At 42.3% G+C, this 13,616-nt stretch overlaps 2 protein-coding genes and 1 long non-coding RNA gene across 8 annotated transcripts in view; all 3 read left to right on the top strand.

Annotated features, from left to right (window-relative positions):
• LOC110534662 (zinc finger protein 528-like) overlaps nucleotides 1–7,934 on the top strand; it is a 68,675-nt gene extending 60,741 nt beyond the window's left edge. For 3 of the 4 annotated variants that reach the window (XM_036934504.1, XM_036934505.1, XM_021619559.2), the window contains 2 exons: nucleotides 4,882–4,970; nucleotides 5,189–7,934. In XM_036934504.1, the coding sequence (XP_036790399.1) occupies nucleotides 4,882–4,970; nucleotides 5,189–6,478 (1,379 nt within the window). In that variant the 3' untranslated portion in view covers nucleotides 6,479–7,934. The remainder of the gene's footprint in view (nucleotides 1–4,881; nucleotides 4,971–5,188) is intronic. The other variant, XM_036934503.1, reaches the window with a different exon arrangement.
• LOC110534616 (oocyte zinc finger protein XlCOF7.1-like) overlaps nucleotides 1–13,616 on the top strand; it is a 1,104,347-nt gene that overhangs the window by 434,101 nt on the left and 656,630 nt on the right. The gene's annotated exons all lie outside the window — the stretch shown is intronic.
• On the top strand, nucleotides 8,666–10,849 carry LOC118936901. Its single transcript, XR_005034338.1, has 2 exons — nucleotides 8,666–10,046; nucleotides 10,353–10,849. It is a non-coding gene; the product is annotated as an uncharacterized LOC118936901 (long non-coding RNA).

Here is a 13,616-nt window from a genome sequence, read left to right on the forward strand (position 1 = left end):
AACCAGTATCATATAACCAGATTCTTGATTTACTGAATTTCTTATTGTCATACTCAAAAAAAATGTGATGCATGGAATACAATCAATCAATAAATAAATAGTATATCAAGAAATTATGAGAAGTATTACCTTACATCCTTGTCAATTGTAGACTCTGGGCATGTACGAATACTAGAATATTACATACTTAAACTGCATAGTATGTACTTATCGTCTCATAGCATTTAGCACACACTGTTTAGTAAAAAAATATGCAGTATGCCATGGCTGAAACTTACTACTTTTGGTGCGTTCAAGACAACTGGGAACTTGTAAACAAAATGAGCTCAGACTGGTAAAAAATAAGAGTTACAGGGTGTCGGCCTGGTGTAGGAGACAATAGGCTCAAAGTAGTGGAATGGGGTGGTGGGTTTTAATGAGTGTAGGGAAATCAGAAGGGTGGTTTTCTATCCCCTTTTGTTTCACAAAGTGAAAACACAAAAGAAGAAGCCCTTTCACTATAGCGGCGTGTTGATGTTTTGGGCAAATGTTAGCTAGATAAGTAGCATGCACTCAAAGACTTGGCCTCCATTGGAATGACCTAGGCAACTATCGCTAGGATACTTATTACTATTTATTTTGTTTTTTTGCTTTTGATTTACTTTGAGATTGTAATGAAAAGAGCTATAGAAATTAAATCAATTATTATTCTACCAAAGATATTTTATTTAGTTTAGTAGAGCAAAAAGGTGAAAGGCCAAGAACCCGACACTCTTCAATAAAAAAAAGTGATACTAGCAAGAGTGCGTGGGTTTCTTTTTTTTCTTTAAACGTATCAAATGTTTACCATGCACCTGCAACAAAAGGGCTCAGATGTGCCAGTGCATTACATTTTTGTATAGAAATGTTGAAAGTAAAACACACCAACAGTCGATGTACAAATATTTTCTAACAAACAAGAAACACTTCAATGAGAACAGAGATCCACTTTGGGTTTAAAAAAAGATTTCACCAAAAACAGTACAAAATTAATAAATACTAGCTATGAAATAAAATGGATACAAAATATCTAAAACTACATCTTATTAATGACCTTTAAAATGGCCATACCTTCTCCAGCATCCACATCTGGATGCATCTAGCGCCAAATCCATCACCGAATACAACTTCCAAGATGCGGCTGTGTCCTCCCGAGTCAGCACGGATTCCATATTCCTGGAAAAATATGGAAAAGGATAGCATCAAATATACTACATATAAAGCCCTGTAAATGATTATGCTAATTGCGATACATTTCTCTGGAATACTTGCACCTTTCTAACATGTATGTCTTCACATTTACACTATCGGTAAAAAGTTTTATAACACTTACTCATTCAAGGGTTTTTTTTTTTTTACTATTTTCTACATTGTAGAATAGTAGTAAAGACAAACTATGAAATAACACATATGGAATCATGTAGTAACCAAAAAAATTTTAAACAAATCAAAATATATTTTAATTCTAGCTACCCTTTGCCTTGATGACAGCTTTGCACACTTTTGGCATTATCTCATCCAGCTTTCCCTTGGAATGTTTTTCCAACAGTCTTGGAGTTACCACATGCTGAGCACTTGTTGGCTGCTTTTCATTCACTCTGCGGTCCGACTCATCCCAAACAATCTCAATTTGGTTGAGGTCGGGGGATTGTGGAGGCCAGGTCATCTAATGCAGCACTCCATCACTCTCCTTCTTGGTCAAATAGCCCTTACACAGCCTAGAGGCGTGTTGGGCCCTTGTCCTGTTGAAAAACAAATGATAGTCCCACTAAGCCCAAACCAGATGGGATGGCATATCGCTGCAGAATGCTGTGGTAGCCATGCTGGTTAAGTGTGCCTTGAATTCAAAATGATCTGACAGTGTCACCAGCAAAGCACCCCACACCATAACACCTCCTCCTCCATGCTTTACGGTGGGTAATACACATGCAGAGATCAACCGTTCACCCACACCGCGTAACACAAAGACATGGCGGTTTGAACCAAAAATTACACATTTGGACTCCAGACCAAAGGATACATTTACACCGGTCTAATGTCCATTGCTCATGTTTCTTGGCCCAAGCAAGTCTCTTCTTCTTATTGGTGTCCTTTAGCAGTGGTTTATTTGCAGCAATTTGACCATGAAGGCCTGATTCACACACACTCCTCTGGACAGTGGATGATGAGATGTGTCTGTTACTTGAACTCTGAAGCATTTATTTGGGCTGCAATTTCTGAGGCTGGTAACTCTAACGAACTTGTCCTCTGCAGCAGAGGTAACTCTGGGTCTTCCATTCCTGTGGCGGTCCTCATGAGAGACAGTTTCATCATGGTGCTTGATGGTATTTACGACTGCGCTTGAAGAAACTTTCAAAGTTCTTGAAATGTTCCGTATTGACTGACCTTAATGTCTTAAAGTAATGGACTGTCATTTCTCTTTGCTTATTTGAACTGTTCTTGCCATAATATGGACTTGGTCTTTTACCAAATAGGGCTATCTTCTGTATATCACCCCTACCTTGTCACAACACAACTGATTGGCTCAAACACATAAGAAGTAAAGAAATTCCACAAATTAACTATTAAGAAGGCACTCCTGTTAATTGAAATGCATTCCTGGACTACCCCATGAAGCTGGTTGAGAGAATGCCAAGAGTGTGCAAAGCTGTCAAGGCAAAGGGTGGCTATTTTGAAGAATTTCAAATGTAAACAAATCTAAATATATTTTAACACTTTTTTTGGTTACTGCATGATTCCATATGTGTTTTGTCATAATTTTGATGTCTTCACTATTATTCTACAATGTAGAAAATAGTTTTAAAAAATTAAGAAATCATTTATTTTTGCTTATGCTTCTCCCAACTTTTTTTTCTTCTGATGACTGCCCCTCCAGCTCATGTAGGTGATCCTGCCCATAGATCCTGAAAAGTTATAAGATGAAGTACAACATTAACCAAAACATGAGCAAAGTAGCTGTTAACTTTCTGTAGATACAGTTAAAGTCGGAAGTTTACATATACTCAAGCCAAATACATTTAAACTCAGTTTTTCACAATTCTTGACATTTAATCCCAGTAAAAATTCCCTGTCTTAGGTCAGTTAGGACCACCACTTTTATTTTAAGAATGTGACATGTCAGAATAATAGTAGAGATAATTATTTATATCAGCTTTTATTGCTTTCATCACATTACCAGTGGGTCAGATGTTTACATGCACTCAATTAGTATTTGGTATTATTGCCTTTAAATTGTTTAACTTGGATCAAACATTTCAGGTAGCCTTCCACAATAAGTTGGGTGAATTTTGTCCCATTCCTCCTGACAAAGCTGGTGTAACTTAGTCAGGTCTGTAGGCCTCCTTGCTCGCACATGCTTTTTCGGTTCTGCTCACAAATGTTCTATAGGAATGAAGTTAGGGCTTTGTGATGGCCACTCCAATACGTTGACTTTGTTGTCCTTAAGCCATTTTGCCACAACTTTGGAAGTATGCTTGGGGTCATTGTCCATTTGGAAGACCCATTTGCGACCAAGCTTTAACTTTCTGAATGATGTCTTGAGATGTTGCTTTAATATATCCACATCATTTTCCTACCTCATGATGCCATCTATTTTGTGAAGTGCACCAGTCCCTCCTGCAGCAAAGCACCCCCACAACATGATGCTGCCACCCCTGTGCTTCACGAGTGGGATGTTGTCCCCCTTTTAACTCCAAATATAACGATGGTCATTATGACCAAACATTTCTATTTATGTTTCATCAGACCAGAGGACATTTCTCCAAAAAGTACGATCTTTGTCCCCATGTGCAATTGCAAACCGTAGTCTGGCTTTTTTTATGGCGGTTTTAGAGCAGTGGCTTCTTCCTTGCTGAGCGACCTTTCGGGTTATGTCGATATAGGACTCATTTGACTGTGGATATAGATACTGTAGATATAGATACTTCCTCAAGCATCTTCACAAGGTCCTTTGCTGTTCTGGGATTGATTCGCAGTTTTAGCACTAAAGTACGTTCATCTCTAGAAGACAGAACGAGTCTCCTTCCAGAGCGGTATGATGGCTGCGTGGTCCCATGGTGTTTATACTTGCGTACTATTGTTTGTACAGATGAACGTGGTACCTTCAGGCGTTTGGAAATTTCTCCCAAGGATGACCCAGACTTGTGGAGGTCTAAAATGTAGTTTTTTTTTGTTATTTTCTTTTGATTTCCCCATGATGTCAAGCAAAGAGGCACTAAGTTTGAAGGTAGGCCTTGAAATACATCCACAGGTACACCTCCAATTGATTTGAATGATGTCAATTAGCCTATACATTTATTTCCCTTTTGACCGACATTGTAATTACATAAACAATCAGGGGATATCCAGAATATCAACGGGATGCTCGATGGGGGGGCGTTCATGCAGGATCCAATGGGATGATCTAGGGGGGGAGGAGGGGGTTCCTGCAATGCCCACATGCAGGAACTCCCCGAATTGCGGACCACAGTCACACGCTATTGAAAGGCACGGCAGACAGCAGATCTGTTTTCAAAGGTGTAACATCACAATGATACATTCGTAATCATTTCAAGGAAAACAAAAACTACTTAGATTTGAACACTACCGCAGAAGCTTCACTATTCCCCCTCTTCCAATGCACTGTGGCTGTAAAATTCCTGAAGTGTGCAGCGAATTCTACAAGATGAAGAGCCGAAATGAGTATAGCATCCTGGCATTTAAAGCACTCGATTTTAGAAAATTCACATACTATAAAACGTTCTATTTTCACATTATGGCCTACTATTTAGGACGCAAGTATGGGTATTCGGACACAGTGTCTGTCAATAGTGTACAATATAGCGTGAGCTTTACCTAAACACCCTTTCCCCCAATCACTCTCAGGTGAAGGACATCTCACTGGAGGCGACAGGAGCTTTGTGAAGCCAGCGGGACATAATGTGTGGAGAGATGAACAAAACATAGCAATTGAGGCGAGTGGAACCTCAACCCAGCATGTCTTTGTCATAGTGTGACATAAAACATCACAGTACATCAAATGTGGCCCGTTTATTTCAGAAAGGCTCCCCTCAGCTATTCACTTGCTTACATCCTCATTTATCTGCCATAGGGGAGCTTGTGAGACTTCCCAAGACATTGTTATCCATTTCTACTCATGTACCGGTAATAACCTCCTCTCTTCTTGTGTCAGTCTGCAGATGCAGAGGCTGCAGGTCCTGAAGGATTGTCTCTGGTCAAGCAGGAGAGGACTGAAGGAGAGGACCCACAACACAGCAGAGACATTCAGACTGGAGCAGCGGCTGGAGTGGCGCCATCTGTAGCCACAGAGGACCTTGCGACTGCTGCCGCGACCCAATGCAGAATCACGGTCAGTGAGGTCAGTGGAATGCCGAACGCCGTCCTCAAGTCAGAGACAGACAACGAGACTTTAACTGTAACACAAAGGATCTTACACACAGGATCTGACCACAGATCAGACCCAGAGAGACTGGGGCAGGGGCTACTGGGCTGTCCTGCTCCTGGCTCAGAGTATTTACTTTACGATAACCCAAGCCCGAGGACGGTTCATTCCCATCTGGACTTGGGTGATGCGTCAGAGACTGTCAATGATCCGTCTTGTTCTTACAATACAGAGTTGGGCCCTGGCAACATGCCCTTGGGTTTAGAGACACAGACTGATCTGTCTAGAGTGGAATGGAACCGGTACAGTAGTAGTGTATACTCTGAAGGGAGCCAAGATAAGAAAGGGGAGGCTATAGTGGTAGATGAGGTGAAAGTGGAGGGCGACGCTCCTCCCACATGGAGTGCAGATAGTCTCCTGGGAGACGGACACTCACAGGGCAGAGTTTTCTTAGATTACAGGGGAAGCTTAGAGACGAATCGAAATGGTGCCACCCACTCCCCTTTACACGCATTCAGGGATCGCGACCCAGTGTCCACGTCGACGACACCTTCCGATTCACAAGGCTGCGTTCTTTTCGATCAGGTATTGAACTCAAATGACCAAAGGGCCAAGGCTCGGGGAGGGGGAGCAACATCAGGCAATAGTAAAGAGAAACGGTTCCTCTGCATGTTCTGTAACAAAGGCTTCAGTTGCCCCCAGAAGGTGGAGATCCACCAGAGAGTCCACACAGGTGTGAAACCCTTCAGCTGTACCCAGTGTCACATGAGCTTCGCCCAGGCTGGTGACCTGAAGAGGCACCAGAGGGTCCACACAGGGGAGAAACCCTTCAGCTGCCCACAGTGTGAGAAGAGGTTCTCCCAGGCTGGTGACCTGAAGAGGCACCAGAGGGTCCACACAGGGGAGAAACCCTACAGTTGTACCCAGTGTCACATGCGCTTCGCCCTGGCTGGCAACCTGAAGATGCACCTGAAGGTCCACACGGGAGAGAGGCCATTCGCCTGTAGGCATTGCGGGAAGAGGTTCTCAGAGAGGAGCTACCTCAGGATACACCAGCAGAAAAACCATTCTACTCTGTAAAATAGAAAATAATTTAACTTAATAGCTTCTGACATTTAGATCAAATGCTGCATTAACCCCCCAGCGTGAGTTTTTTGGTTATGCGCGTGATATCAGAATGCATTCATTAGCTAGGTTTCCATCCCAATTGGCAACAGATTTTCAATGGAATATTCTCAAATCTGCATAAAAACAATGTGCACATTTTCCCACCAGAAATGTTTCCATCAAATCAGTGCGTGATGACGTAGTGCACCCAAAATGTACTTTTTCGATTCAAGTTTTCATGTACCAAATAAAAATATAAAAGTTCAATGTGTTTCCATCGCATTTTCAACTCTACTGATAGTTTTGTCATAAACAGCAAATGTGTCTAATTTGGTCTTGGCACCTGCGCTCTAGCCAACAGCTCGCAGATACAATACGGGTAGGCGGTGGCTTGTCTAGTCTACATGATGAGATTATTATGGATAACAGCGAATATATTTGTCAAAAGGCAGTCAATTATCGATCATGTCGCAGCATCAAGCACTTTCACAACATATTTCCTCTGAAGCCTAATAAACTGCATGGTTTCTCAAGTCATAGTGGGAGGACCACACACCATATCATCGCGTGACTCCAAATTTACTTAGATACGCTGGTTATTATATAATTATTTGCACATAAAGCGTTTTCACTGGCATTTCCTGTGTTAATTTTACCGACACAAAGATCCCTCCATGTCGAAGGAACAAATTATCTGTTGCCATTTTTTTAAAATTACACTGAAACTTCCATGTTTCCATCACAGCTGCCGTGATTTTTCTTTAAACAAAAAAATGACACATTTTTGGATGGAAATGTAATTGGTGTTCCAAAATGTGATTGTTATGCAGGACAGTCAACCTGTCTAGGACACAGGTTCTGCTAACGGAACCCCCGCCCCCAACATACCACTGAAAAGGCAGCGCGGGAAATTCAAAAATATTTTTTTGAAATATTTGACTTTCATACAATAACAAGTCCAATAAAGCAAATGAAAGATAAACATCTCGTTAATCTACCCAAGTGTCTGATTTTTAAAATGTTTTACAGCGAAAACACAACATATTTATGTTAGATCTCCACCAAATCCCCCAAAAAAGCAATTTTTCCCAGCCAAAGATGGTGACAAAAGCAGAATTAGAGATAAAATTAATCACTAACCTTTGATAATCTTCATCAGATGACACTCATTTGACATCATGTTACACAATACATTTATGTTTTGTTCGATAATATGCATATTTATATCCACAATCTCGGTTTACATTGGTGCCATGTTCAGAAATGCCTCCAAAATATCCAGAGTAATTATAGAGAGCCACGTCATATAACAGAAATACTCATCATAAACTTTGACGAAAGATACATGTTTTACATATAATTAAAGATACACTGGTTGTTAATGCAACCGCTGTGTCAGATTTAAAAAAAAAAACGTTACGAAAAAAGCATACCATGCAATAATCTGAGACGGCGCTCAAAGTAAATATATTTCTCCGCCATGTTGGAGTCAACGGAAATACGAAATTACATCATAAACATTCCCTTACCTTTGATGATCTTTCATCAGAATGCAGTGCAAGGAGTCCTAGTTCCACAATAAATCGTTTTTTTTGTTCCATAATGTCCATTACTAGTGTCCAATTAGCTACTTTTGCTAGCACGTTTAGTTCACATGTCCAAAAGCTGGCGCTGGTCCAGGCGAACTCGGACGAAAACTTTAAAAGTTATATTCCAGGTCGAATAAACTGGTCAAACTAAGTAGAGAATCAATCTTCAGGATGCTATCATATATATCCAATAACGTTCCAACCGGAGCATTTGTTTTGTCTACAGAGTAATGGAACGCAAGGCGATATAATGACTACTGCGCGTAACTTGGAACTGGCATTCTGCCAGACCAGTGACTCAAATAGCGGCCATCCGGTCCCACATCACACTAGAGGCTTCATTCCTAGTTCTACTGACTGTTGACATCTAGTGGAAGGCGTAGGAAGTGCGAACAGATCCCACATCTTATTTGGATGTGAATAGGCGATGAGTTGAAAATCAACCAGCCCCAGAATTTCCACTTCCTGTTTGGAAGTTTGCCTGCCCTATGAGTTCTGTTATACTCACAGACATAATTCAAACAGTTTTAGAAACTTCAGAATGTTTTCTATCCAATAGTAATATTAATATGCATATATTAGCATCTTGGACAGAGTAGGAGGCAGTTCACTATGGGCACGCAATTCATCCAAAGTGAAAATGCTGCCCCCTATCCCTAAAAGGTTTTAACCCACACTGCCTGCTAATTATCTATAGGCTGTGTTTCAACTGGCCAATTTCAAATAATTTTCAAACAGTTTGAATTGAGGTGTCTTCCAATTCCTTATTAATTCACATAAAGTATCCCATTTCACTGTGTCGGAGAATTTACGTTTGAGGCACTACGATGAACCGGACAAATTTCTCTCTTTGATGAGAGCCCAAGCACTTCCCCAGTGTTGCCCTGGTCACGTATGCAGACATTTGAGCATCTCCGATCAGAAAAGAAATGCTAACTTTTTCCTCCTGACGCCTGAATTACCTTCATTGTTGTTTTCCTTACAAATAATAACTTTGGACTTGTGTGCATTTCTATCAAAGTAAGTGACTTATTACATTATAGTTTGTGTATCGTGTTGTCGTTTCTACTGTAGCACACCGTATATATATGTATGGAGCATAATGTATTCTGTGTGCATTCCTTTATAACCGTGGACATGCAAGGAACTTAATTTCTTAACCTTTATGGTGTTCTACTCAATTGGGCTTATGTTACTAGCTACATTCTTCTATTATCTTTGTAAAACAATGCTGCTGTTGCACTCCACAAGGAGAAGTATTTGCTTGTGTTGTATCCTTTGAAGCTGCCCTGGCCTCATGGCCTGTGTATTTTAGCTCTGCTGGGCCCTGCCTCCTTGTGGAGCTCAACAGTTACTGTTATTCATATTTGTGATTTTGTCAATGCAATTTATTACTTTTATAGCAGGGTTATGTTACTACTTTAATTGTTTTATTGCTATATCCTGATGCTGTATTGTAATTTAGTAATAATTCCTCTTTATTCTGTGCCACACACAAACATAATTTGCCGCTGACGATTAAGGCCAGCTTTTGTATGCTAGCAACATACAGTTTAAACAGACACTCCTTTGCTTGGGGAAAAAACAGCAAGAAAAGACTGACAACTTATTAATATGCATAACCCATATTTCAATATTCATGTAGTGATTTGAACTGCATTCCCACCCATCCACCCCAAAAGTCATAGTATCATGGAATGTCAGTTAGTCATTGCTGCAAATGTGCTAAATAGTGCTTGAGTGTACGGTACGACACAGGGGTGTGTCACAAGCTGAACACGTGTACTTTGTCAACAACCTTTGCTTCCTTCTCATGGTGCCAGACAGTCAGATTTGCAGTGCCTCCGTGTGCGACTGTCTTGAGCAGCAGTTTGAAAGAATGCCTTGCGGTGAGGCGTAGGGGATTGTCTACAGCAGGACAGCCCCCAGTGGAGGTTCTCTCTGTACTTTTGGTAGGTAATTACCTCACCTATGGCGGAGTAGGGAGGATGAGGGAGTGGAGAGGTGGGTGAGAGAGTCAGTTCAATTCTAAAATTAAAGTATGTCTAATTACTACAAAAAAAACCTTGTTCAATAATCTCACCTGTTATCTGGTGGTGAACTATGTGGCCATTGAGGACAGCAGTGTCAGATGGAAAAAGATCTTATACCACTTGGTAGTCTTCCGAGCACATTCCACAAAGCTGATTATCATGTCTGTCTTATCCACTGCCCCCATTTTGAGGTTAGTCAAGTTCAGTCTGGTTTGATCCCATCAGGTGGTCCACCTTCCCTGTGGCCGACAATGTCGCTGTATAGACAGCGGAGAGGATATGGACGTCTCAATGGCAAGGGGTTATGCACTCCAGACTGGGACTCATAAGCAAACCGCAGTGCCAGGAGTGGTGAAATGGCTCGCGGCCTTCCAGCTACCACAGACCTCTTGTACTTCATCTTCGTCGGTCTGCCTCCATCACCACCAGCATCTTCAGAGGGGCATGGGACTTTGTCGGTGGGCAAGGGGTCCTCAGATTTAGGGTTATCAATGGCCACAAGGATGGGAAGCAGATCCTCACCATCAGAATCTGATTTTCAGACTCACTGTCAGAATTTCCACATTTGTGAGTGGTCTCCTTTTGAAAGATATTGCTAATGCTACAGCTTAGCCCACTAGCTACATACATAAACAAGACTGAATGGCTGATTAGGTGTCAGACTAATTACGTGATTGACTGCTGGCACGTGCCACTTGTATCAATAAATCATCAGAAAATGGTTTGTGTGGTAATAATTAATTAATTTACTGGTGACATCATGCATTCGATTTTTGCATAAATTGCGTGTATAATACTTCTTTGAAGGTTGTACTGATGAGCTAATGCTAAGCCATGTTTGTTGACGTCATACAATGCATTATAAACTTCTGTCAGACCAAAGATGTTATACCAAAACAAGGTGAAGGGATGGTTCCCTCATCATTTGAGTAAACCTATGGAAGTGAATGATGATAGATGACACACCCCCTTCAACATGCATACTGAAAACAGACCCAACTCCTCGTCACCTCTTATTGACGCAAAAAAACAATGGCGGCGGCAACACTACCCACCGTCGGATAACCAAAAATGTTTATAACTAATCCAGGACTGTCATTTCGAATGGGCAGAACAAGCACGAGCTGGCGTGTTCAGCATATATTTGCATATTACCGTTAGGGAACACCTACAATAACTCAATTTGCCCTTGCACTCCTGAACAATGCCATTTTTAATACTTTGGCAAAGGGTAACAACTACAATACTTAAGTCCACTATGTTTGGAACAGAAAACTGTATTGAGATCAAATGTTTCATAGATGAGAACATTTTGCAGAACGTCTGCCAACATCCATCTTCTCCCACTGCCGGCCACTGGGCTTCCTCTAACATATTTGGTAGTGAGTGGAAACGCCAAGTGGATGCTTCACATTTATACATCCAGTGAAATATCTGTCTCATTGTTCTGTGGGAATACATTTGACTTTTAAAAAATCAAATCAAGCTTTATTTATATAGCAGATTTCAGACATGAATGCGATGCTCTGAGCTTCACAGGAAAAAACAAAAACTATGAAAATGAAAACTGAAATATTTATTACACAACAAACATGAGGATAATAAAACAAAAGAATAACAAAAACTGAACGACTAAAAAGCACCCTAAGGAAAAGCAAAGCTAAAAAGGTGCGTTTTAAGATCTCTTAAATATGTCCACAGTTTCGGCCGCCCTCGGGTTCTCTGGCAGGCTATTCCAGGGGCAGGGGGCATAGAACCAAAAGCTGCATCTTGGTCCTAGGATTTGGGATAGTTAAAAAGGCCAGTGCCAGAGAATGTGAGGGACCTACTGGGTACATAACTCAAAAGCATGTCTATGTATTGGGGTGCACAATCGTCGATTGATTTAAAAAACAATAGTTTGGTTTAACAGTTCAGATTGATCAAGATGGCGAAACAAGTACAGGGACAAAGTGAAGGAGCAATTCAATGGGTCGGACATGAGGCGTATGTGGAAGGGTCTCCTAACGATCACGGATTACAAAAAGAAATCCAGCCACATCACGGTCACCAACGCCAACCTACCAGACGAGCTAAAGACCCTTTTCTCAAGAGTCGAGCACAATGAGCTACACACAGTCTCCACTGAGTATGTATGTAAGTCCTTCAAAACGTGTTAACTCTCGCATTGCTGCCGGCACAGACAGCATCTCAAGCCGCACCCTCAGACCATGTGCTGACATTTTCAATCTCTAGCTCAGGCCTCTATACATTTTTGGTAATCCGATGGTGGGTCGTGTTGCCGCCGCCATTGTTTTTTTTATTTTCGCGTCAACCAATGATTACAGCCCTCTCTACCAGCTTCAATCTGTCCACTATCATCCCCATGCCCAAGAAAGGGAAAGTAACAACAAAGACCACATCACCTACTCCCTTCCCGACACACTCGGCCTCTCCAATTCGCATACCGCCCTGACAGATCCAAGGACGACGTAATCGCCATTGCACTGCACACTGCCCTTACCCACCTTGACAAAAGGAATGGATATGTGAGGATGCTGTTCATCGATTGACTAACGTTCAGCCTTCAATACCATAGTGCCAATAAGCTCATTAAAAATCTCACTGCCCTGGGTCTGAACTCCTCCATATGGACCTGGGTCCTGGACATCCTGACGGGCCGCCCCCAGGTGATGAAGGTAGGCAACATTAGCTCCTTGCCACTGATCCTCATCATGAGGGCCGCACAAGGGTGTCCTTAGTCCCCTCCTGTATATCCAAGACTGCATGGACTGACACAGTTCCAACTCCAAGTTAGCTGATGACATGACAGTAGTAGGCCTGATCAACGACGAGCCTACAGAGAGGAGGTAGGCACTCTGACGGAGTGGTGCCAGGTAAACAACCTCTCCCTCAACGTTAGCAAAACAAAGGAGATCATTGTGGACTTCAGGGGGAACCAGGCTGGACACGCCCATCATCATCAATGGGGCCGGTCAATAACTTCAAATTCCTCTGCGCACACATCGAGAGCATACTGTCGGGCTGCATCACAGCCTGGTACGCAACTCCACCGCCGCGGACCGTAAGGCTCTTTTAGAGGGTGACTTTATGCAAACTGGAAACCACATATCTTGACACTGCATTTTATTGTTGCTAGGGATTTTAACAAAGCAAATCTGAGGACTAGGCTGCCAAACTTCTATCAACATATTGACTGTCCCTGGGTCTGAACCCCGCCCTGTGCAACTGGGTCCTGGACTTCCTGACGGGCCGCCCCCAGGTGGTGAAGGTAGGAAACATCACCTCCACCCCGCTGATCCTCAACACTGGGGCCCCACAAGGGTGCGAGCTCAGCCCCCCTCCTCTAGTCCCTGTTCACCCATGACTGCGTGGCCAAGCACGCCTCCAACTCAATCATCAAGTTTGCAGACGACACAGCAGTAGCAGGCTTGATTACTAATGATGACGAGACAGCCTACAGGGAGGAGGCGAGGGCTCTGGGAGTGT

Source organism: Oncorhynchus mykiss, chromosome 10 (genome assembly GCF_013265735.2).
Source record: "Oncorhynchus mykiss isolate Arlee chromosome 10, USDA_OmykA_1.1, whole genome shotgun sequence".
Taxonomy (NCBI): domain Eukaryota; kingdom Metazoa; phylum Chordata; class Actinopteri; order Salmoniformes; family Salmonidae; genus Oncorhynchus; species Oncorhynchus mykiss.